This window comes from Ischnura elegans, chromosome X (assembly GCF_921293095.1).
Source record: "Ischnura elegans chromosome X, ioIscEleg1.1, whole genome shotgun sequence".
Taxonomy (NCBI): Eukaryota; Metazoa; Arthropoda; class Insecta; order Odonata; family Coenagrionidae; genus Ischnura; species Ischnura elegans.
Genome location: NC_060259.1, coordinates 54469457 through 54495871, shown reverse-complemented (window position 1 = coordinate 54495871; position 26415 = coordinate 54469457). Strand labels below are relative to the sequence as shown.

The window sequence follows — 26415 nt, the reverse complement described above, 5'->3', positions numbered from 1 at the left end:
TTTTTATTTGCTTTATTCAAAAATGTTAATAAAATGGATTGATTCATTCACTTGATGCAGAGTCATTCATCAAAATATTGTGCTCTTCCAATAGAAAGAAAGTCTTCGCCAAGCAACTTTTTTCATGAGCAGAAAGCTACAGTGTGTAATTAAATATTTCAGTAGTAAAATGATGCAGAATTTGACAGCCCATTGTAATTCTCTTTCTGTCATGAATCAGACTAATGAGCAGTGAATGAAGGGATATTTGTTTTTAAACTGACAAACAGCTCAAATTTAAGTGTGATCGGAGATATGAATAATTTTTATAGAGGGAAAGGTGATAAATTACTCTTTTGTCACATCAATGCACTATCGTGAGAGAATTAGGTAGTCTGGCTCACTCATCTATAGAGTCAAGGGGATTTTCCTGGAGGATGTAAGAACTGGGGCTTTGGGTGCTGGATAAAGGCACACAATGCTTTAATGCCTATCATTGGATGATGTTTCCATAAAAGGATAATATATAATTACTACTATGCAGAGAGAAATAAACGGTGATGAGTGCACTTCATCTTTCTTTATATCAGAAGGAATGACAACTCAAATCAGGCTTTCTACCTTCGCATCAGTGTACATCACCTTAAGGCCGAAGCTATCTATAGGAAGGGGGGGAGTTGTTAAAAATCCTTCATAATTATTTGGAGGACATGGTCTCTTTCCAAATCAGCCTCTCTTAAAAATACCTCTGTCAATGGACTGGAATCTGCCTCCAATCTTTACACCCAAGAATGGACTGGAAAACTATAATCATGAAAGAATCAATGGGCATACTAGTGGATGGTGCTAGCCATACAGAGAGCACTCAAAAGAGCTTAGTAAACCAGTCATGTGGGTAGATGCAGACTATAGCAATTTATGGCATGAGGGCTGAAGCTAGGAAAAATATTTGGAGATCTTTTCAAGAGATGTTACCTTTTGTGGGAGGTAGGTAATTTAAAGGAGGTGGACTCACAACCACATCCAACCATTTCCACCGAACATTTTGAGGGAAAATTTGAACCCCCTTCTCCTCCCACTCACTTTGGCCTTGAGCGACACCATGTTTAGATGCACAAAAAATATGCCGGGCTAGTTACTAATGCCAACTAGACCTTAACAGAACAGTTGGCCATCATATCGGCCATGACAGATGACCTCCAATAAATTTAAATGCAACTACCCTATATGCAGGAATTCGACAGGGTCAGTTGGGTAGAAAGCCATTAAAAACTTGTAAGTAGAGCGATTGAAAAAATTCTAAAAACTAATTGTTCCATTCATCTCCAGAAATCCATTCAAAGAAACCTTATTTATGCCCAATGCGAGTCTCCCGAAACCGATGTTCAAACCAAACATATAATATAAAAATAACCAATTTCTTCAACCATAATATAAACATAAAAAAATACTTTCACCATTCACTAATATGTACATTTTGAGTAATCTAGGGCGATATTAACAGTGATATGGAAAACACGTATCGAGATTATTTGCGTGGAAATCCTTCAAGAGAGGGTTTTCTATGTAGCTACGCATGACATTTAAATACAGTTATTCGACACCATTAAGACTTGACAAAAACTGCTAACTCCTCGCGGAGCGTTTGAGATATCATCCAATGTTCGCGTAAATGTGTGATGATTTCTTAAATGGCTCAAGTCACAGCCATCAACCTACTGTATATGCTTTCTATTATCTAAATTTCCCAAGGTCCCTTCCCATCAACAATAGCCAAGGCAACCTCAAGGAACGCAAGGAATTGCGCTGCTCGTTGCGCTGCACATGTGAAGTTTGGTTTGGCAGCTGTGTTAGTAACCAATTTGATTATGGTGTATCGCATAGCCATTCCTATGGTATGTTTTTCTGTAGTAAGGTAATTAAAAGAGGTGTTAACTTCGCTTATCGAGTGATTATGTCTCGACGAACCTCGGAATGGCTTCTGTCAGTGTTGTGAGTGGTGGTGATAAAGGTGAAGATAGCGGAAGTACTGAAAACATACGTTCATCTGCTGTCCTGCCTTGGGACAGGTTTTCAACATGGGCTCATTGCATATGTATTGTAACATTTGATTTAGAATTAGGCCAAGCAATAGAGGTAAGCAATGGACTACAGTTGTTAAACGCAGTGTTTTTGTTATAAATCAGTGGCTTGCATTTAAACATAGGTTGTCATTTTTCACTCGGCAGACGATGGAGTTAATATAGGAATTATGCTATCCCTATGAAGTGCATTATTTTCATGTGATACGTCTACGTTTTAGGTAATATATCCCGGCCATGTGAAGCTCTCGGAACAAGAGAAGTCTAACATTTGTTACCTAGCTTTCCCAGATTCGAACTCGGGATGTATGGGAGACACTCAGTTCCATGTCCGTATCAGACAAGCACCAGGACATAGAGGTCTTTTATTAGAGCATAGGCTATACAATCAAAAATGCCCCATATACCTTCAAGCGGACCCTGGTCACTATTGTGGCTACGTTTATTTTCGTCAAGTGAAGGACAAGACTTTACCACGGGGATATTTTCAAAAGGTTGGGTTTCTAAAATATATATAGACATATGTCTTAGAAGCAGTTATTGCCGTGCATTCTTCTTGGTTTACTTATATTTATTCATGTAATGGGATCTGAGGTAATTAATGATAGTGCTTTTTTTCAGAGCGTTGTCCTAATATCGAGATTTCCCTTCGTTAATTTATTCACGGAAGTCTGTGCTCTAATTGCCCCGGAATACTTCGATAATGGGGAACCGAGCATAGAAGCTGCATGCCATGACATAGATCAGTGGCCAGCACCAGTGCCTGGGGAACTGGTGAATCTACCTTTGCTTGGGACTGTGATACAGGTGAGTGTCATGCGTTTGATGCGAGAAAATGTTTTGGAAAGTAAAAATATATAGAATCCACAACTCAAAGAATTTTATTGATTATTCTTTTTTCCCTTTCTGTTTTTGCCAGGCGTACATTCCAAGTCAAAATAATAAAGTTGGGTTGTCCTCTCCAACTTCTCCTTTGAAAGTTAACTCATCTTTGACACCAACAGTCATACCTTCAGTCCATGAAATTAACATTTTTAGGTGCTTTTATCCTATTCTATCTCACATTCATATGCTATGGGAGTTAGTATTGACAGCTGAACCAATAGTTGTAATGGCATCTTCGCCTTCAACATGCTCTGAAATGGTTCAGGCTCTTGTTAGGTAAGTTTGAATTGTGTGTTGTATACGCCACTGTGTTTAGAATAAAATAGAGCGCTTAGCAGTATTGGATGTTGATGTGTGTGGGCTTTGAATCAGAATCAATAGTTCCTCAAAATATATGCTCTCATGACTAAGCGAAGGTTGTATGAAAAATTGGACCAATCCTTTAGTCATGAGGACAATGTATATATTCAATGATCGTTGTTGGTTTTTCAGTTTTTCAAGTAAATTATTTGTCATTAGCAATCTAAATGTATTCTATTCGCATCAATTTGTGTCCGTTGCTCACAATTTTTGCTGATTGTTCTCTTCAGGTCTGATTTGGATTGTGGTTGAAATAATTTTTTTCTTTTCATTCATTAGCATGATTGCCCCCCTGATGTTTTGTGCCGATTATAGGCCATTTTTTACAATACATGACAGTGAGTTTAAGGAGTACACTACTAAATCGCATGCACCGCCACCAGTTATACTTGGAGTTACCAACCCATTCTTTGCCAAAACACTTCAGCATTGGCCTCATATAATAAGAGTATGCGAATCACCAAATTTAGGTGAGTATGTATGAGTATATTGAAATAAATTTAAATGTATTTCCATGGTAATAATTGGGAAGCCCACCAAGAAGTTGGTATTTTGTGAAAAATAGAAAATGACAAATCATTTGCATGGATCAAAATTCACTCGGGGATCTAATAATTTCTTTACATTCTTGACCTCTTACTTAAGGGGAGATGAACTCTTGTCAGTCCAGGTCATGATTTTTTACTGATAATGCTCCATACATGAACTGTGTGGATCAACCTACTTTAATCTGACCCTACAATTTTGAGACAGTAAAATTCGTCATCTCAGTGGTTGGCTCAGCCAGCCTCAAATTTCTTCTACTCTTTGAGCTAAACTTGAAGTGGTATCATATACATTAATTTTTTGACTGATTAGTTGGTTATGCCACCATTTTAGCAGAGAATTCTGTATTGCATTATTAATGGTTAAAGCCATGGAGCATTACTACTGTCTGGTTGCCAAGAGTTGTCTGATGACAGGTAAAAGGGTGTAGTTCAGGGTAGGGGGTGAGGTTACCAGGTCAGGCAGGGAAACGCCCACGTCAACTGTAAACAAAAGGCTTCCGTGAAGAAAGAAGTCAGAAGGGACAATGAGTGTGAAGGTCCAATAGAAGAATACAGTCGGATCCGGATTTAAGGTTTTCACATTCAATGTTCTTCTGTATTTAGTGTTTATTTTTTGGGGTCCTTATTTATTCCCTATGTGAGCTTGTAAAAATTTTGTGTTTCCGCATTCTGCATTTTTCTGCATTTAAGGTCGTAAAAAATTTTCCCGTACAAGATATTTTTGCCCGATTTAATGTTTCTTCATTAGGGCTGATTCAAATGATTATCGAAATCTTTGAATTTCTGCTCAGCAACTATAAAATTATCATGAAATTTTAGCAAGAGTTGATTGAATATACCTGGGAATGCTTCTTCATCAGCCTTCTCTCGTGAATGTGGCACTGGGACCTTCAACTTGCAAGCCGGGTTATTTGTCTTCACGTGATGTTTCACTCCCCTTCTCATCCAAACACTTTTTGTTTCAAATTCAATGTAATGGAGTTAATTCATCCCTTAAAAACCTGTAAGGACCTTATCTTTCACTTCTTGAACTTGACTTCGATGATTAGGTGATGACTGATGACACTAGTTATTCTCCGAGGGCTGCTACTATGATGGTTTTCTGGGAATTTTTTTCATTGATGGCTTACGTGCCTTTCAACTATCATCTCTAATCTCTACAGGAAGTGCATTGTTAGGTCAATATTTATCCAGTCCACTGTTTTCCCTTCAAAAGAGGAGGCCCAATATTATTACCGCAGTTGACCCGAAGATTCTTTCTATAATCCATTCCAAGGTCAGTTTCTATGATTGAACCATAAAATAACCGAGGAAGTGTTTCCCCTGACATGGTGGTGGGTGAGAGCATTCTTTCTCTGTGGAAAAACATCATATTACATCGTATTTAGATATCCCAGAGCCCATTCATGACATGCGGATGGCTATCATCGATGTGGATTCAAAGATCTGCTGCTATTCATATGTCAAAAGAGAATGGCAATCCGAGTTTTGACTACTGTATCACAGTCCATGACTCTACATAAATCACTCACACTGGAAAAAACACTGCATAATTATGGTAAAATTGATGAGCACGGAAAAATACAAAAATCCAGCAGGAATTCCTTGGTGGTTGACTTCGACATCGTAACTCTGACGAAATTGCCAAACTCCAGAGGCAGTGAGAATTTTTCATATTAGCTCAAGTTCTGTTGAAGATTAAATCTTTTCACTGTGCAGAGTTAGCTAATTGTTACTCAAGGTCCAACCATGTTTTATTAATAACTGGCGATGAACAAGGTGATCAGTGTGCTGCATAAGCAACTTCTCCTGGCTTCATTCAACCTACATGAGGCTGTGGATATAGGAAAATAAATCTGGCGTTACCATCGAGTTCAATCTCCTTTGACTTGTATGCATACTCGAAATAATATAAGAAGAAGAAGAAAATCCGGTGGAGAAGCGCGTGTATTTTGCATTATGCCTCGGATTGTCTGCTATGCACTTGACAGTAGGAGTGAGGGTAAAGAAGGCTACCTGTTGAAAATAAGAAGTTGGATGAAGCAGAGGATCAGATGGGCGTGCTGCTGAAATGGCATTTGGTAGATATGAATGTATACATCAGACAGAAATACATCGTAGCAGTGTAAATGGTGTGTCCCGTTGTGATGTTTGAAAGAGATGTTAGTTGAATCAGCTATATGCCCAAATTGTTTCCATAAAAATAAATATTCCATTAATCAGCTAAATTCCTGTTTGAATCCTTTCAAGGAAATCACAATTATTCGCAAAAATATTGGGTTTCCTGCTGCTTTGGCAACCTAGTCAAACATTCCCGCATTCATCGTTTTTTTCGTCCCCCCTGAAAAACGATAGATCGAGGTTCCACTGTATACCTTTTTATTTATACATTCATCAAGGGAAATAGAAGAAGAAACGAACGTTTAATAGGCTTTGCACAATTCTAGTATTCAAGGTATTCGAATATTCGAGCAATGATTTAACATTCGAATTCGATATTCGAGTTCGAGAAATCTGCTATTCGACCCATCTCTAATAATTAGAGTATCATATTTGATATAACTTATAAAGTTCGTCTCATTTCTTCCAGCATATCAAAAACATAAGTTAAAAAAAGGAGGAAACCTAAAGATGCTGGACTCCAAACCTGGGGTGTACACATATTACAGGCCATTTTTACATAAAGATAAAACTATATTAAAGAAGTTATTGAAAGGTGTACAAACTAAAAGACCATCTGAGGTTCAAACTGCTTTGCTCCGAAGACATTTACTTGAACTCACACAGAGTTTTATGATACCTCTTGAGAGATATATGGCAAGTCTAATGCCGTTACAAAAAAACATATCCCCTTATAAAGTAAGTATTGTTGATGTAAATGCTGAGGTCTGAGGAGAGAGAACTTTTGATCGACCTTTATCATTTTGCATTTCAGGCTGCTCCAACCCCTAGACCTTTTAATCCTGATGATTTTATTGCCACATTAGGAACATCAGGTCCTCAGCTGACGTCAGGGACAAAAGGTGACTGGGTTGGATTGTACAGGCGGTTTTTCCGCTCGGCAAATTTCAGTGGTTGGTTTAATACTAGGTACCGTGAAGTCAGTCAAAAACTCCAAGTTCTTCAGCTAGAAGCTTTATCTGATGCTGTGAGTATGTCTTGTACTCTGCACAGTACTATGGTTAAGATATCAATAGTTTCTGTTTTTTTTTTCACTTTAATTTGTGGTTTTTTAAGGAATCTTTGGAAGCCATAAAAAACAGCTTTGAAATGTTGGTACATATCTTACTATTTTGAGGCCAATGTTTCTTCTCCTTTCCTGGGCACCTCATGAGTGGTAATTCATAATACATATTCACATCATAAATATTTATGCATTTGCAGGGGGGGGGGGAAACCATTCAAAAAGCAATCAAAAGTGCCTTTATTATGTTTATAATTATTTAAAAGTCTCAAATCACTTCTCTTCTGCCTTATGTCGCTTTGGATATCATTATTTTCTTGAATGTGAGGTCTCCTTAAGTTTTCTTATTTAAATTTGTGTCTTTATTAGTATTTTAGCATTATCAATGTCGAGTACAGAGTCTATGCAGGTATATTTTGGATTTCTTGGTGACTAAATTTTAGCTTGACAATTCCCATTCTTTACTTGTTGACAATTTTTAAAAGCAGTCATTCCCAAAACTGGGGATAAAACTCAAACGTTCGTTTTCCCAAATTATAATGGTGGGTGGATGCCCCTGAGGAAGTAGCCAAAGAGTGGTTTAACCTTTTCCTACTTAATTCTAGGAGACATTTGTGTTTTTGGCTGCATAGCATTGTCAGTTGCAAAGTAAACTAGGCATTTTGGATGTCTAGTGGGCATATGGAACTTTATTGAACAGTTAAAGAGATTCTTAAATCCCCCTCTAATTTATTCCATACCAATGTCCTGGTAATGCCTAGAAATGTGAATGATATACCATTTAATTTGAGGTCAGCTGCCATATGGTGGGAAATGGGTATAAAAGGACAATGAAAATTTCATTAATTTGATGAAGCACTAATTACCATAAATGATTCCCAGTGAATTAAATTAAAATAATGGTGGTGGAGAAGTAGGTAGGCAAATTTTTGTTGAAGGAACCAGGCTTCAACTTAAGTACTGTGGGATGCAACTCATGGGATTGTTGTAATTTAGACAGAGCATCTCTGTGATTTATCTTCTAGTGATGGGTTCTCGATTTTTGTGCTATCCCATGATTCTGTAGTTCTTTTCATGACTATAGCTCTTTAGACCTGCATGCAAACATGAGGCATGGTTGTACTCTGTCCAGGTAGAAATATGCAGAAGAGAGCGAGAGAGACTCAGTTCCCATCATTATTTAGAGAACTTTGGCCTTCAATTTGTGGGGTTCTGGTTGTTGTGGTGGCTAGTGTGTTGGCTTTCCACCCAGTGGGCCAGGGTTCAAATACCATGATGGTTGGTCGTGGTCAAATTTCATGATGGTTGATTGTGGATCGTCAACGGGTGGTCGTGGTTGAGTATCCTCCTCATGTGGATGGATGCGGTCATGGGCAAGAAACAGAGATGGAAGGGTAAGGTTTGGTTCTTTGACTGCCTGTAGTTTAGGGATGTGGGGCCTGGATTTGAAACTTGGCTGCTGATGTATGGTCAGGGTGTCAGCACATTTTAGGGAAGCTAAGTGCGGGTATAGAATCTGGGTGCAGGAATGTGAAAATAATGTTAGTTTGTTATGTATATATGGAGCTTAAGTCTGGAACTTGAGCTCAGGTGGATATTGAGTTTGAGAGTACAGTTTGGTTATGTGACTGATATTTGTTTTTTGTGTATTTTTTCCAAAAATTCTTTATTCTTCCAAGTTTGATGGGGTTTGTTTCTATAATGTAACTATAAAGATTCTTCATACTGAGTAGTTGTTTTGTTCTAATGTGTATCTCATATTTGCTTAATTTTCAGAATTTGAAGCTCTGGGTTAGAGGCAAACAAGAAGTTGAAGTAGTAGACATGATTTTGAGAATTAGGCATAAATTAGAGCAGTCCGAGTCTGAAGATGTTCCTTTAAATAAAAGCACCCGGCAGCAGTTGAAATTAAGAATGGATGACATAATATGCACTCTTCCTGAGGACCTCAAAACTGTGTTGAAGTCTAGCTGATGATTTGACGTATATTAAGCTATTGGTCTTCTTTTGTAAGTATCACAAATTTCACGTTCTGTAAAATTTTTCCTATTATGCTCATGCAATCATTCTTGACCATTTTGAGTTCATACTGGGCATTTTAGGAGGAATTGTTCTTATTTCAAGAGTCCATAGTTAGGGAATACAATTTTTGGCATTTTTTCACCTTGATGGATAGGGTTGAAACTCCATTGTTTCCAAGCTGTGGAAATTTAAACATTTATTGAGATACATGATGCAGTTGCCTTGGAAATGCCATGGCATATATGAAATTCAGTAAGAAATGAAATTAAACATTTCTATTCTAAAAATTTGATAATTCTCTGGTCAAGTGTCAACCATTTGGTGCATTCAAGTGGTATTTGCTCCATGATCAGTCGATCAAATGTGATCTCTTGTCTTTGCCCATTTTGTTAGTTTTTTCAAGAATATTCAGCTTATCAGTAGAATGGGTATTGCATCTTAACTGTTCTACGTATGCCCCATTCCCATTAATGTCATGCTTACGATCCTCCATAATAATAATAATAGTTAGGGAAGGGTTGATTTAATTCTTCAGTTCTCAGTTCCTCCAGTTCTTGAGGTCAGAAAGAATCAGTACTGAAATAATTGGCGCAAAAACAAATTTTAACCATGATAATTTTTTTAAATCTAGGAATCTCTACAAAGCCATTATATAAAAAACCTTGGCACCTCAAAGTTTTGTCTAATAAGTCAAAATGAGTCCTTGAATATGGCTAATTAATGATTGCTAAGGACAAATCTTTTGCCTGAATGCTCATCTTGTCTACAATAACATCAATTTCAATCTGTGAAAAGTGTTCAGGCTTCACTTGGTGGAAAAACATATCTGTAGTGTGAAGTAACTCACTTTGTAATGTTCCTCAAAACTTTGATGCAAGAGCTAAGTTTGTAGATTTTGACATGAATGTCTTTCATTCTTCTGGTCTCCTATGCATGGAAGGCTCTATTCCAAGTGAAATTCTCCTAAGGTTTTTTGAGTAATATAAGTATCAACTTCATGTGTTTGTATTCCTCTCTCTTTATTTCACCTTCTATTTTTATTTATGTTTGTATAATGTTAGCGAATATTATTCGCTTGGTGGACTGTGTTAATGTGAGTATTCTGGCTGGAAAATAACTCAGTGGTCTGGACAGTACCTTGCAGAGAGCAATTTTATTTACTTTTGTCATTATTTATAGTTAAGTGATTATTGTCACACTGCATCTGCATGCCTTGTATTAGAGATGGGAAATTATCAATTAATGTGTCTAAATTGTTATTTTTAGCTAGAATATTTACATCATCTGCATTCAGTACACATGTCATGTTACGCGTTACAATACTAGTTAGTACAAAATTTAGATGAGCTAGAGGCTCAACCCTAACCCCTCAGGCACTCATTTTCCAGTGGCATGTGGTGATAATGAGCCTTGGGTAAGCTCTAACTTTGTGTAGTTATGCATCCCACTGATCAAAATTAACATTTTTTTTTAATACTCAATAAAACAGCAGAAAATATTTTCCAGAATTGGCCTACAAATTTTCAGATAAATGGTCAATATTTAATTCCCTGTTCTTGACCAGTTTTATTAAGCCATTTTACTTTTACATGGAATTAGGAATTCAGGCTTGAATCAATGTGCATGCTGCAAATATGAGCTATTTGCGTGAAAAAATGGATGTGTTAATCTGGTCTTCCATGCTTGGCTATGGTATTAAAAGGATTATTAAATGTTTCATAACCACCTTTATTTCACATGTTTATATTAGTAAAAAAGGAGGGGGCATAGCCAATGAAACTATTTTCCAAAAGAAGACCTACCAGCCAGCCAAGTACTTTTGCCATAATGAGGGATGCAAAAATGAAGTGCTCATGTTTAGATTCTTTGTATTTGCACACTAAGATGGGAATTTCTGGTTGAGGTTGGCTTCCATTGACAATCTTCTTTCTGATCCTCGTACCTTCATGCCCCAAATTGAACCTCGGATAGCTCAACTGTATTTTGCTGCCATCATGCACTATCCAGCCACGTTATTAAACTTAGGCAGTCTCACTGAATTTTATCCTCCTTGAGAGAGAGTAAAAATGTTCCTTTGGAAGCTGTTGAGCAATGTACTAAACTCAAACAAAGGCTTGGGATTATGTCTGACAGTAAAAACGGCACATTTCTGCGAGGCAGCAATATATGGCAATGCAGGTTGCATAACTGCCTATAGAATACCTAATTCTGTCAAAGTTGCAAAAATGCAACATTATGTTCCCAATCCGATTTTCCCTTAATACTGACTTCCAGGCGAAATATAAGCTGTAATTTCTATTAAATTAAATGTTGATGTAGATATGGACGAATAAAACACTTAATAAAGTGAATAGTTTCTCTTATGAAAACATATTTATCTTGCGTATCAGGTGACTTGATAATTTATTCCCCGTTCACACTACCATCATTGTCAACCAGCGTAAAGATGATGTCAGAACCAGCGTGCGTTCACACATACCATGGTTGGACACTGGTGACATCTGATGAGTGTTAAAGTAGGTCCAAGTGAAAAATGAATTGACGAGAGCGAATAACCTGTTGGAAGGAAAGAACCTTTCAGTATAAGTTAACAACCAGCCAGTGTCATTTTGACTATTGTACTTGTTATTCAGCAGTTTTTCCTATAGAAACACTGCTTACTATTGCCCCATGGATTTTTTACAAGTATGGAACCAGATTTATTTCAATTAAGATTAGTTAGTGCTTAGTTTCATAGCATACTGCTACGTAACGGATAATCACACACTCTCAGCACCAACCTTTTTCGACCCTTCCTTGTGGGGACTCCCCATTATCTCGGACTCTGAGGATAGCTGGGCTCCCTCCTTTCGGGGTTTATAACCTTACCAGTGGCATTAGTTTGCAGTCCATCATGCTTTGTTTATATGAATTAGCTATGTGGATAATTGTTGCTTGAACGTAAATTGCAGACTTCGAATTGAATTCCTTGTTTTATTCTGAGAATTGTCAAATTTTGAACGAAGCTCTACCATCAATTTTAGCGCATTAAATGCAGTAACAATTTCCATGTGGATGTTTATACTGAAATCGAGATATAAGTTAATATTTATCGTAGAATTTAGTTTCAAAATTGTAAACGCTGCTCAAAAGACAAATAATTCAATTCTTAGTTTATATTTTTTGAGAAAGGAACATATATTTATTTTGCAAAATGACTGGATAAACAATTGTATGACCTCAGTCCCTTACTGCTAAGAGGGGTAATATAAGACGAGGGGTCGGGGTACCTGCTTCCGGATTTTGAGGGTTAAGCCTAAGCACCACAGTGTTTGTTCCCGAAACAAAAACATCGCACACCCGCAACCGTCATAAGAGGGGGAGAGCTAGGAAACTTATATATTCGGCATTTGTTCAGCTGCGTTGGAAAATCTACGACGAAAATTTGCTGCTTTCGTCTCTTGGGTCAAGAAACGTCTAGACGTATATTTTCATCTTAAGTAGGGAAAAGGTTGATACCCAATGATTCCCATTTGCCTAGTAAAATATTATGGTCCACATTGTCAAGGCTTGGCTCTGCTGCATATGATTGTAAGAGGAAATATTTGTGTATATGTATATCTGAACAGTCATAATGCGTAGTTCATAATGCTGCCTCTTTAGGATTATATGGTGCTGTGGCATTGTGTATAACTCAAAAGAAAAATTGTGCAGAAGCAATTATGAGAGAGAAAGTGCCACTGTAGAATTATTTTTCCAGTGAATTCCACAAATAAAAGTACAATTAAATTATTACAGGGTTACTAATACCATTATGAAACATGCTGCCTTCCATTACCCACAGCAGCACTCTAGAGTAAAGCTGTTGGGTGCTTGGGGGTGTCACAGTTTTTACCATCATATTGTCGTGACCTCGAAAGAGCACGATACTATTTGGGGATTCGTAGCTAGAGGTAGAGAAGGATCTTAATTAACAGAGGCAGTCATTATAAAGGAATACACACCCATTTCTTAAGTAAAGTCCATTTAATAACATTCAGTGAGAATACATGTGAGACTTTGGCTTTAACTTACTCGTCAAAAGAGCTCATGGCGAAGCAGAGTTGGAGAGTCGGATGGATAGTTCGAGGAGGATCGAACGATCGGCTTAACTGGCGATGTGGTGGAGAGAAGACGCTGGTTTGTCGGCTGACAAGGCGAGAATCAGAGTGGCAGAGGTTCCACGTCCAGAAGAGCGAATGATGCTTGGCGTCTCCGAGTTTACCTATTTATAATGGGTCCCCTCTCTGGAATATTCCACGGGTCGCTCGACACGTGCAAACAGAATAAATGCGTAGTTTCTCACGACCTTTAGGAAAGACCCGTATTCTATATGAATTTATTAACCAAGGTGGGATGAGTTAATCTTACGTCAGAAGCGAGAGTTGAGTGTTTTCCCGGATGTATCCCGGATGCGGTCACTGCGATATGAGCGGTGATTTCAAAGGGATGGCGAAAATTAATGAGCGTATGTCTCAAGAAAATACGCGAGGCGAAAAGTTTGGAAATAGCCTTTGACCTCATGAGGGCTCTCCTTCGTGAGAACCTGGCCAAGAAGGGTTGGCAAGCCTAATATGGAATCGTGAGAACTTGTATTGAAAGCCAAAGAGAGATAGGTCATAGGTCGCGAAGAACGTAAAAGGAGGAAAGGTGAAGGCTATCTGATATTGGCCGGAGGAGGGGGGAGAACCTTGCAAACGTGCGAAAGTCGGAACACGACATCACTTCCCCCCTTGGAAAAGCGTTTTTCGTCCCCGAAAAATGACCCTAGATAACACTAATGGACGAGCAAGTAAAAACCATAAGCCAAAGCCATAGATACAAAAATACAAAACACCAGAAAATAATCAAAACACCAAATAACCTCAAAAATGACAACGAAATGCACGCCGTACAGAGAAGCGACATGCAACTTGAATTACACAAAATAAAATGGCAACATACGAAAACGAAAAAACCCAATACCAGCAATAAAACTAGGGCTGATGAAGTCAGCCGTACCTTAGCACAAAAATATCAACCAACACTCATGAAAAGTGGGAAAAACACACAAAAAAGACAGCAACGGGCGAAAAGGATCACCCAACACAGAAAAAAAACACTAAATATTTATCCCATTACCAAAACACTAGCAAATACAAGCCTGCACAACTACAGGGTGCAGAGCAAAATCTAGGAAAAACGAAAATGTTCGTACCCACATAAACCAAAACGACAAACCATAATAGCAAATACGCAAAAATATACACAAAAAAATCAAAAAAATAATAAAAGGAATTCGATGCAGTAAATAAATGAAGCATCGTAGCATTGGCAACGCTCTATGCGCCCAAAAGTCCAACAGCATAGGCAAGTGAACGAGTCCATTAAAATGCCAATGAAGACCAGCAAGAGGCCGAAGGCACAACATAGCTGATAAAAAACTCAAAACAGATTGTAATCAGAACACAGAACAAAGAAAATATACACTAATCGACTCCAAGAGTCCAAAAAAATTAAGCTTGAAGAGCAGTCCCAAGACAAAGAATAAAACACCAATAACCCAAAAACACAAAAAACACCAACAACCAAAAAAGCACTAAACGGAAAAAGCTAGTCACAATAGCACACGCAAAAAACACTAAACACAAAACAAGTTCTACGGCCGACGTCTCATGGGCAAGTAGACTGTCTCCAGTATTTCCTCATAAACAGGACCGGTTACGGCGGGGGTGGGTAACGGACGGCGGAAGCTAGCAGCTGCGGTTGGAATGGGCGGAGGGGGAATTAACGGAGGGCCAAGTCTCGTAGGTGACGTTGGGGGAGGGCGATCCGATGGCGATGTGTCGTTCGTACTCAGGTAAAAAGGTACAGGAGGACGATTACAGGTAACATAAGGTAAAAGGCTGAGGAACAAGGAGGGGAGGCAGAGGAAAAGGATTATGGCGATATTCAAATATAACATCCACGGCCGAAGTTCAAGCGAGGAATGGCTCTCCGGATCCCATGATGATTTGGTACATTCGTCCAGATCCGTGCAGGATAAGGAGTGCGCTTTTGAGAAAGGGGGAAGGGAAACGGATAGGAGCAACGACCATTCCGCAGGAATGAGGCGTCGGACGGATAAGGTAGGGTTGGCTGAGGGTAAACAGGGAAAAGTAGGAGCGACTATACTGCCATTGTAAGACAGTTGGCAGTCGCAGGGAAGGGTAATGCGAAAGGAACCCTTTCTCCTAGCGCCCCAATCACTCCACCTGACTGCGTCGCAACGGATCACAGCATCGGCCGGAGGATGAGTAATCAGAAAGGTGGCCGGGCCAAGCGATATGACCCGGGTCTCCGATGATCGTTGACAATGTAGTGGGCAGACCTTGGCTGCTTCTTCTGCCGTCCCCCCAAGGGCGACTAATTTCGCACACTTGGCCGGAACGGACTCGTCTTCTCGTACCGACTCGAGAGAGCACAACTCATCTCGATAAGGGTTACACTGCAGACTTCCCAACTTTACTCCTTCAGCGGTACGTACTAGAGCCAATTCCGCCGCAGGGGCCGTGATTTGACAAGTGAAATCGCCGTAGGCAAAGGGAATGGGGATAAAGGAGTGGAGTGAGACTGACGTGGTGTTAGCCTTTGTCAGAGGTATCACTAGGAATAGGTATAAGGACGAAGGGGATAGTAAACAATCAAGGAGTGGTAGAACGTAATATCTGGAGAAGTGTTGGATCGCCAGCTCCCAACCTCGGCTGTGGACAGAGCGCTGCAGTGATAATAACTCAGCGCGAAGTCTATCCACATTCACGACCGAGGGGCTCAGCCTACGCGTCTGACACATGGCTAGGACATCTCTTTGGGCTGCTATGGTGGAAGTGATGAGGGTCAGTAGGCCAAAATCAGGCCTATCTCCCGAGGCCGGTGCGTACGTAGGTATGCAAGGCGCTGAGAGATTTTTGACACCTCCCATCTCAGCCAAATCGTTCTCCAGCTCCCTCGCTTCTTCCGCGGAAATTATCATTCGTTTGGAATGTCTGCGCGTGGGAAGCGTGAAGGTGTTCACCATTGCGCCCCCATCCGTGGCCAGGGGTGCCTCCGACAAGGATTCGAACCAATTCCGTCTGTCCCAATCGCGAAGAGCAGAGTCGACCGCGAGCCGTGGGAGACTGCATACTGGCCGATTATCAGCTGTTTTGCAGGCCCTTCCAACCATCTCTCTCAGTAGCTGAAGCTAGCCTGGGTTGAAGTCCCACCGAAACGCCAGGGCTAACGCCGTCTCATAAATGGTTATATTTGGAAGGTTCCTGAGGTATGCGCCAGCGGTCAGGTCAACGTGGGGTGATTGGCTGCCAGCTCTTGGCGCGCCTTGAGTGGGCGTGGTCAGCAGGACCGCTGCCACTAGGAGGCGCAGGCCCCTCCCATTTTCACAGGCTAGAATCCTCTGAGGCGTCATGGTCACAGAGGACGTGACAAGCGGCCTGTTAAGAGTACAAGCAAATCCAAGGAGACTTTTAGTCTGAATTCAAACGCTTAAGAATTGAGTAAAAAAAAAAAGATTCATAAAAGTATACAAAAGAAATATCACAGCATCTTAAAAATTGCCAGGCACCATGAAATGCCAGAAGCCAGTAGAGAGTCGACTGTGTTTTAAAAATGGCTGCCTCCCATCCGGAGACACGCCCACAGGAGATAATGACACACACTCTTTCAAAACACGCCATGAGCCATCCTCGCGTGAAGCAAGAGCGCTTGCCACGCGATAACAGGAAGTGGCGTGGTTAGCCGTTGGCGCAAAGAGAGTTCCGTTGAGGAAATAAACAAAATGCACCTACAGTGAACAATAATAATAGGAAGTCAGTAAGAGTGATCAAGTCTTTTCGCTTCCGCTAGTTATTTCACAAGTGGCATTAAAGGTCGTGTAATCAGAAAACCTTATGGGTTTTTTAACAAGTCGTTTAAAACTCTCAGCTGGACAATTAAAATATATCAGGTTAATTATGACGGATAAACGTTTGTTTCTAAAAGTACTTGAAATTACTGAATAGTGGAAGTATGTAAGTAATTAAATTCCTCCAATTAATTAACATGCTGCGCTTCACAGGCGACTAGGTCATGTAAAATTGCGTGAGGAAAAGTCTAGCTGAATAACAATCCACGTTCTCATAAGTAATACATAACTTCTTTTCCACCGACCCACAGTCAGGTGGATACAAAAATATTTCAGTACCCCTAAGAAAAAAATCTTAGCTTAATATTTCTGCGATCAGTTCGTTGCATAACAGCAAACCGAACTTTCCTCATAAAAGTGCTTAAGAATTGCACCATTTTTAATCTTGTTGAGCCTCTTTCAGTGTAATCTAAAACCGGGGTAATTCCTCATTACCCAAACGAACAAAAAGCACCAACTTGTGCTAACTTGGCTTATCTAGCCACTGCGCCCATACGTTCTCTGACGTATTACCGGCAAATTACTTAATAAAACTTGGCTTACCTAGCCTCCATGCCCATACGTTCCCTGACGTATTACCGGCAAAAGTATTTCATAAAATACATTCAAGCCCATGTACTAACACTTGTACATTACTGGCAATTAACAACATGATGCATCATAAACTTATTAATTCAACACGGGCCTCTAGGCGTCCCCAGATACTGACCCTAGGAGAGGTCCTCATCTCCCAAAATAATTACGTAAGTGGTACCACTGAAAACTTTTACTTCTTAAAACAACAAAACACTTTAAAAGGAGGAGGGGTGTCTCTCATCCCTTGCTCTCCTCTGGCCCCAAGCGCATCTCACGCCGGCCAAAAATTATTACACTGATTGGCTTCAACATCCCACCCATAATACTTCGAGGATTTCACTCCAATCGAAGCCTTTAAAAAATCAACCAAAATTATGCATTTTGGCGTCACCGCTCTTACGGCTGTTCACAGCTCGGGCGGTAATTGCTGAAAAATAAACACATGTTAATTACATCGAAATTACTCTCATACTCAAGCATTATTCTCACAGGCAAGCTAACAAAATCTACTCGCGAGTACGTTACATTGTGACTCCCATTCATGCCCGCAAGGAGACAACGCCCTAAATGCGTAATCGCTGCTTCAAGGAAGGAAGTGGTGTATGGCGGGTTGCCTCCCACTTCTCTCAGTCAGGCGACTATGAAAAAAAGAGAAAAAATATCTACCTTTATCCGCTCACCGGTTAGCTGAAAGCTCCTTGTCCTGCCTCTTTGGAGTGGCGCCTGGGCGCCGAGCCGTTGAGTGACTTAAGGATGTGATTTCTCACGGTTTTAACTTGCTTACCTCTCCTTCAGTCTTTTCCCACTGGTTTGCTGATACATCTCCTCGGCCGCCCTTTCGGCCAATTTTTCATCGCATGCCACATACAACAATTCCACACACAATTGCATCACTTATAACTAATGGGGGTCAACAAATTGTTCTACATTTAACTGTAAATAGTATTTAAATGTAAGAGTGTCAATTTACTCATGAAAGCGGGGCAAGTTTGAGAACGCATTCTCCAAGACAGAAAAAAAATACTAAGAACAATTTGTTGACAGAAAAAGATTCAAAAATAGATCAAGAAACATGGAAAAATTGGCTGTAATAGGTTGCTTTCATTTTAAATTAACAGCCTTGTCGATTCAAATCCGGATTAATGTCTAACGGCTCTGGAAAATTTTCAATGAAATCAACCTCTTCCACTTCGCCAAAATCTATATCTCCCCCTCCGGTATTTTCGTGTCTAAGCCTCCTCCCTAGGGTAGTCCCCTTGAATAGTTTTTGAGGAACGAATCGGTGGTTACAAACCATAGCTACTATATTGTCGCCGCTCTGGGGAACTTCGACACTCAACCCCCGTTGAGTGAGCATTGCTGTCGTCACTAAAATATCCCTAGGTGCGTTCGTCCTTCGTGGACCCTCATATTTAATTTGAGATCTAGGGGGAACAGTTAAGTCGTATCCGAGTCGCAATTTGTCCAACTCACCCTGCTCATCATCATCCTCATCCGAGGATGAGTCAGAAAAGTCGGGATTAAAGAAATTCGTCGCCAGAAAGATTTCTTCGTCTCCCCATTTTAGCCCAACTATGCCTGAGTGAAGATCTATCCTCGCTCGAGTACGGCGTAAGAAATCATTTCCCAACACCAAGGAGACGTAGGCATTTTTAATGACTATTGCTTCTAAATGGAACTCAGCTTTCCCCTTAAGCCTAATTTTTACGGCAGCCATTCCCAATACCTTCACTGGAGTTCCGTCTGCCCCTTTTATACCCAGCGAGGTTTTGCGAATTGGAGATCTTACTAGATCGTCTCTTAGAACGCAAATCCCAGCTCCCGTATCAACTAAAACTGTCTGATCTAGGTGGTCCTCTACGTCGGCTTTGATGAGAAGGAGGTCTTTAACGTCCGGTCTATCCGCGAATGCTGCCTCTATTACATCCGCGCATTTGAGTTTCCCACGATCTTTTTTTCACGTGGGGCGGGCCGAGGCCCCTGATCTGGTTTATTCGGGCATACGGAAGCGTAATGCCCGGTTTTCCCGCAACTGTAGCAAACTATGCGCCCATCAGGAGTCCTCGGTTTTTGATCATAAGGTTGGCGCCTCGGCGGCGTCGCCTGATTTGGTCCGCCTTGACCTCTGTTCTGGGGGTTAAATCTCTCTTGATTGATCCTAGGACTCGGAGGGGGCCTTTCCTGATAATAACGAGGGGTTCCTTGCCTCATTGGTGGGCCTGAATAACGTCTACTCCTTTCCAATTCGCCGCGAAGACGAGAGATTTCTTTTTCTAATCGTCCTATCGAGGCGTTCGATTGCTCAACTGCTTTCTGAGGGGTAGTTTTTTCTTTCACGGTTTCCGAGACCAAAATGGCTGCCTCATGCAGCTTAATAAATTCTAATAATTCTTCACAGGTCCTAGCCTTCATAGGCAACACGACCCTTACAATATCTGGCCTCAGCCCCTTGAGGATGTTACGGATTTTTTCCGATTCACGCATTTGGGGATCAACCTCTTTGCATAAGGCGGTCACGTCATAGAAATATGATTCGGAGGTTTCGAACGCTTGCTGAGTGCGCTCGTTCAATCTATGGGCCTTCATCTCATCCGACATCGTCCCCTTGAAGGCAGCCTTGAAGGCCGCCACCAGTTCTTCCCAGGTGCCACGAAGGGCACCTGATTCTACGTCATAGGCCGGAAGTGCTTGCAACCATCTTTGGGCAGTACTTTCTAGAAAACATGGGAAAAGTCTTAATCGTGCGTCGGTTGACCATGAGTTGGCAGTGCTAATCTTATTGAAGGTAGATAAAAATTGCAAGGGGCATTCGTTTGCATTCCCGCTAAACTTCGGTGGCGTCAGATGGACTCCACCTATACGAGGAAATGTCGAAGTATTATTTTCGCCTGAAGGGCCAGCCTCCGTGGTCGGCGCTGCTGTCCCACCATCTGCCATCTCCGCTGTGTTTATTTGCAACGTTCTTAAGTCCGTGACAAGGACCTTATCTTCCCTCAACTCACCCTCTGAGTCACTCGTTTCGGAGTCCGCAGCCGGACGCCTAGTAGGATTTACGGGAATACGATACGCAGGAGATTTTCCTGCCAAACGGTCACTTCTTTTTGGGGGCGGCGTTCTTGACGTCGACATGAATTTACCCTCAAAACTCAGAAGAAACTAAATACAGGTTGAACGGAGAGACTCTTACGCGAAGCACAGGTAGGAAGCGAAAATAAAAACCCTATACTTAAGTACTACACACGCACTTAAATATTACACACGCAAACACAAAATCAAGAACATTTCCTGGAAAGCAAAACCCTGCCTAACACATAATCAAAACTCGACACAGATCATAAAAAAGAGCAAACATGCAACATAAAAAACACTTCCTGTAAGAGAGAAATGAATTCATACATCTTACAACATAGGGCGTTTCCCACACGCCTTGCTCAAAAAAGAAAAAAACATAACTAATATCTAATTTATGCACAAAGTGCGATGTGAATTCTTTTATAAGACTGCTTGTAATTTACCCGGTGCATATACACCATTTGTCGTGACCTCGAAAGAGCACGATACTATTTGGGGATTCGTAGCTAGAGGTAGAGAAGGATCTTAATTAACAGAGGCAGTCATTATAAAGGAATACACACCCATTTCTTAAGTAAAGTCCATTTAATAACATTCAGTGAGAATACATGTGAGACTTTGGCTTTAACTTACTCGTCAAAAGAGCTCATGGCGAAGCAGAGTTGGAGAGTCGGATGGATAGTTCGAGGAGGATCGAACGATCGGCTTAACTGGCGATGTGGTGGAGAGAAGACGCTGGTTTGTCGGCTGACAAGGCGAGAATCAGAGTGGCAGAGGTTCCACGTCCAGAAGAGCGAATGATGCTTGGCGTCTCCGAGTTTACCTATTTATAATGGGTCCCCTCTCTGGAATATTCCACGGGTCGCTCGACACGTGCAAACAGAATAAATGCGTAGTTTCTCACGACCTTTAGGAAAGACCCGTATTCTATATGAATTTATTAACCAAGGTGGGATGAGTTAATCTTACGTCAGAAGCGAGAGTTGAGTGTTTTCCCGGATGTATCCCGGATGCGGTCACTGCGATATGAGCGGTGATTTCAAAGGGATGGCGAAAATTAATGAGCGTATGTCTCAAGAAAATACGCGAGGCGAAAAGTTTGGAAATAGCCTTTGACCTCATGAGGGCTCTCCTTCGTGAGAACCTGGCCAAGAAGGGTTGGCAAGCCTAATATGGAATCGTGAGAACTTGTATTGAAAGCCAAAGAGAGATAGGTCATAGGTCGCGAAGAACGTAAAAGGAGGAAAGGTGAAGGCTATCTGATATTGGCCGGAGGAGGGGGGAGAACCTTGCAAACGTGCGAAAGTCGGAACACGACAATATTGTGTATGCATACATTATTTCTATGATCATGCCTATGATAATAATTGGAATGTGGTATTGTATTTTCTACATCAACAATCTGAGTAGTGATTTAGTTTATCACCCATGCTCTGATCTCCACTAGGATCACTGTAGGTGATCATGCACTTCTGATAATAATGCCCTGTTACATAAATGCATGATTGGTGCTAACCTTGTTGCATTTACACATGGTAGTTGTGCTTATGTAACTCATGATGATAACATTAATGGATAATTTTTTTATGTTGCAGGTATTTTCAGATGTTTCTTAACCCTAATTTTGGACTGTTTCTCCTTGAGTGCTGCCTGTTGAACTGATTGCCATATCATGGTAAGGGGTGCTGGACTGGACTTCTGAAGTGATTGACATTTAACAATCACTGTTTTACTCAGATGTGAAGCAAAAATTAAAAAATTAATAGTTGATAATTACTTAGGAACAGCTGATTTGCATCACTTTACAAAGCCCAACTAATTGACTTAAGTTGTATAACAACTGACTATTGGCTTGAAAAGCTAACATTTTTTAAACTCTCTCAAGAGAGTTATGCTGTTGTGTTGAATACCTCAGTTTAGGGGATACTAATCAGCCTGTTGGATGTCTTTTGTAAGATTGATCTGAGGCAATGGCAGATCTTTGTATCTCTACTACGCATCTTTAAGTTACCCTTGTAACATTTGTGATGTAGTCACTCAATTGAATGGGATTTATGGTCAAAAGAAAACAAGAGTTTTTTAATGTGTGTGTGAATAGAGCTGTGAAGTGCTGGGGGAGTGTGATAAAATGAACAATGTGGATAGAAACAGTTTTCTATGCTACAGATGTGTGATTTGTCTTGAAACTTTCATGTTATTAATCATTACCATTCTGTTTCATTTTATGAAAAGGTATAATTTATTACAATATAGGTATATTTGTTCGTACTGGATTGCTTAATTTTTTAAGGCCAGCCTGATAGTTCAAAATCTTTATTGATAAATATTTTAAGTAATATTTGAGTAATTTTCCATGTAGGGTGATGGTTTATTGAGAATCCATCAAGAAATCTTCAAATAGCTACCTTGATGTAATGATGTCAGAGTCATATAAACATGGTAAATTGAGAATCCTATTCTTTTTTGGTACTCCTTGAAGCCATAAAAACAAAACTTGTCATTGTTTCTCTGGCTAGGAAAAGGTTGTCATATCTTTCATGGTTAATTCTTTATTGTTCATATTATTTATTAAAAATGAGTAGCTCTCATGAGTCACAGAGCAAAGAACAAATTTGGTTAGATGTTTATGCCATTACTTTTTTGTACCATGATCTTTCTTAACTCATGCACTTGCAGTATTATGTTTGGCATAATTGTGTGTTCGTGCCTGACTGTGAATTTAAGTAAGTCAGTGGGCACTCATTGTGAGCAATAATTCTCTGGATGGTAGATATACTTTCTTTCTAGCATTGGATGAGTTGTTCTTTTATACTTTTGCAATTGCTTGTCGTAACTTAAGAGTGGACACAATTCTTTTCACACAGCCTCTTCCGTGGTTCATTTTCCTGGAATTTACAGAATTGATGATGGTATCACCCATCTTAGTTTGCACTGCACATAATTACTTTAACATGTATTCTTTCTATTGATTACAATTCCCATTCTCCTTTGCCTGCACTGCACTTAAATTCTTTTGTGTGTACCCTCATATAGATTAATTGTACCTTAAACTTTAAAATTGATGCTAATCACTCTTAGTTTGCACTGCTTGTAGTTCAAAGTGAGGCCTATTCATTGATTAATTTAAAGTGACCCAATTGCATGTCCTCATCTCTGTTGATTTTGATTGGCTCTGAAAATGTATTCCTTTATTGAACTACCACCACCACTGCTGGTCCTCTAATTGTCAATTTCTCTTAAATAGGAATTTCCCACAGGGCTTGGTATGGGGGTTTTCTACTCAATTTCTATAAAAAATTTGGGTTTAAAATCCAATGAGAATTGAAACCCTAAATAAGCCAAGCGAAGTAATTTTGTTGGCAGGTAATTTTGTTGTCCAGTTTTGTGCGGTTGGCACTCAATCCTCCTTAAAAATCATTGATAGTGTTATGGAAAAAGTCCCCATACCTTGATGTGTACCTTTTCTCATCCATTTGGGCTTTGTTTGGTGGGGCTCTTCCCTTTTGAAACGAAATTTTGGTTCAAGAAGTGTATTTTTGCATATTTCCCAAAATATGTATGGTTTTTATCATCCTAGTAGAATTAGAAGACTAATATTTTAACGAAAATTAAAGGAGAGGTAGTCTTTGTCCAAAAATAGGGTAATCTGGAAGTATGAAATGATTTGATGGTAGGAAGGAGAAAAACTTCTTTCTTAAAAAAGTCTCCAAAGACCAATGCTCAAGAATCTCACACATAATGTATGCCATATCTGGTAATATTACTTTGGAAACCGCCTGTTTGTTATTACTCTTGTAATAAAAGGTGATTAACCATGTTATTCTGAGAAAGTTATTTTATGATTTAGGTGCAAAATTGTTGGCAATATTCTTATTGTATATGCAAATTCCAGCCAGTTGCTCTTGATTTGTCATAAATAAGTTCAGTATCTGAAAGAGATTCAAATTTTTGTGTATGTCACCGATTGTGAACATGAATTTAAGAAAAACTGACCGGTGAAGTTATTTGCCTGGACCTTGATAAAATTTGTTTTCTCTGACTTTGTGAGCAGTACTTCAAAATATGGTGTCAATAATTGCTTTTAGATTTTTCAGCAATTAGATGCAATAGTGATTGTTCCTAATAATCATCAAGCATGAAACTTTCATTCCTGGACTCATAGATTCAGTCCAAATCAAGGCAGATTATTTTTATGTGGAATTTTTCACTGTTCCTTGAATACCATGCAAGCACGTGTAAGAGGCCTTTTTTTCCCAGAAATTGCAGCCGAAAATGGGGGTGCGTCTCTTACACAAACTACTTATCTTCCTCCCTCCCCTTCGCCGGTCGCAAGTGCAAGGGGAATTGAGTGGCCTTGGTTTTCAGCGTGAGTCATCTGAAACCCTAGGTCAAAAACAAGTGGCAGGTAGGGGAGTTTCTCCCCTAGTGACATATTTTTAAAAAGCTCCTGTTTGCATTTCTTTCTTCTAAGCATCGCGCCATCACGTCGGTACCTCAGAGATGAACATGGAAAAGATTGCGTGGGGTTTTTCACTCCAGCGGGCCCGCTAAATTTACTGCCACGAGTGGGTATCCTGCAACATTTATACTGCAAATAGTAATCGCACATCAAACGTAGAGAAATTGTAGTTTTGAAGGACAATGCCTGGTTAATAGTCAAAATCTGTCTTGCCGAGTAATTTCCATTACGCTAAAGACCTGATTTTTCAAAATTATCTTCAGAGGCTATTATGAGGATTATTGCAATTGAAAATTATGTTGGTGTCCAAACCTGCGGTATAAAAAATTCGAACGAGTGTGTATATTGTTGGACTAAATGGTGGATAGAAGAAATCGGGAATGCTTATAAGTGAAGAGCGTTGAAGGGGAGGTCGAGGGGAAGGAGTGCGCTCCCTCTGTCTTTCAAGGAACGAGGCTATGAGTGAAGGAGCAAGGGAAGAACACGTCCAATCTTGCATGTGACATCGTGACCTTGCATGTGACGATGCGTCATTGCCTTCAAAGTGAAGGGGCGAAGGCGCAGCAATGTGATATACGCAGTTTGCGTCGCCTGAAATTTCCAGTCCGTCTCGTCTTGTTTGAATGCGCTCATGCTATGCTCGTTTCTTCCGAAATGGTCTGTTTGGACTAAGTTGAATATTAGTGGCCTTGTTGTGACTATAAATCTTTGGGTCAATAAACTAGAGCTTAAAAAACTTAAATACTGTCAGATATGCGTCCCGTTAGGTCTTATCCTTTTTTGAACCTCAATCAAACCTGATCAGTTTTCAATTGATTCATTGGTTTTGAAGTTAGCAAATATTTGCATTGTTTACAACAAATACATCAATTTTCTTAGTATAAATAATTTTTTTTCTGCTAACTGTTAATAATGGATCTGGGTTTCTACATCAAAATTCCAAGTTATTGGAACGAAAACTGCGGGAATACCAAGCGCTCAAAGTTTGGCAACTTGATATTACACTCATGAAACAGGTAGTTTTTTCAGAAAAAAAATTGAGAACAGGAAATAATATGGGGCTGAAAGTGTTTTAAGTAAATGATTCTGCAGAGGAATAAATTCTCTATAGTTTGCTTTTTGTTGCATTGAAATTGATTGCTTCATTTAGACCATGGAGCTCCTCAAACTCAGGTGTCTTGCTTTTTTTACCGACAGTATGTTATTTGATAAGATATAATTGCAGTGATGGCTATTTTTTACCTCCAGATTTATGTTGAAGCATTCCAAAGTGTATTCCATGAAAGTTTTGGGGAAGTTATGATTTGGAATAG

The 26415-nt window shown here is 39.9% G+C and overlaps 1 protein-coding gene across 1 annotated transcript; it reads left to right on the top strand.

The window, feature by feature from the left end:
- Positions 1 to 1651: 1651 nt before the first annotated feature.
- On the top strand, positions 1652 to 24463 carry LOC124170541 (protein DENND6B). Its single transcript, XM_046549336.1, has 9 exons — positions 1652 to 2115; positions 2282 to 2554; positions 2682 to 2867; positions 2980 to 3221; positions 3585 to 3775; positions 6444 to 6712; positions 6789 to 7001; positions 8814 to 9046; positions 22239 to 24463. The coding sequence occupies exons 1-8, from the start codon at positions 1954 to 1956 to the stop codon at positions 9009 to 9011; spliced, it is 1734 nt and encodes a 577-aa protein (XP_046405292.1). The 5' UTR covers positions 1652 to 1953; the 3' UTR covers positions 9012 to 9046; positions 22239 to 24463.
- Positions 24464 to 26415: the final 1952 nt, after the last annotated feature.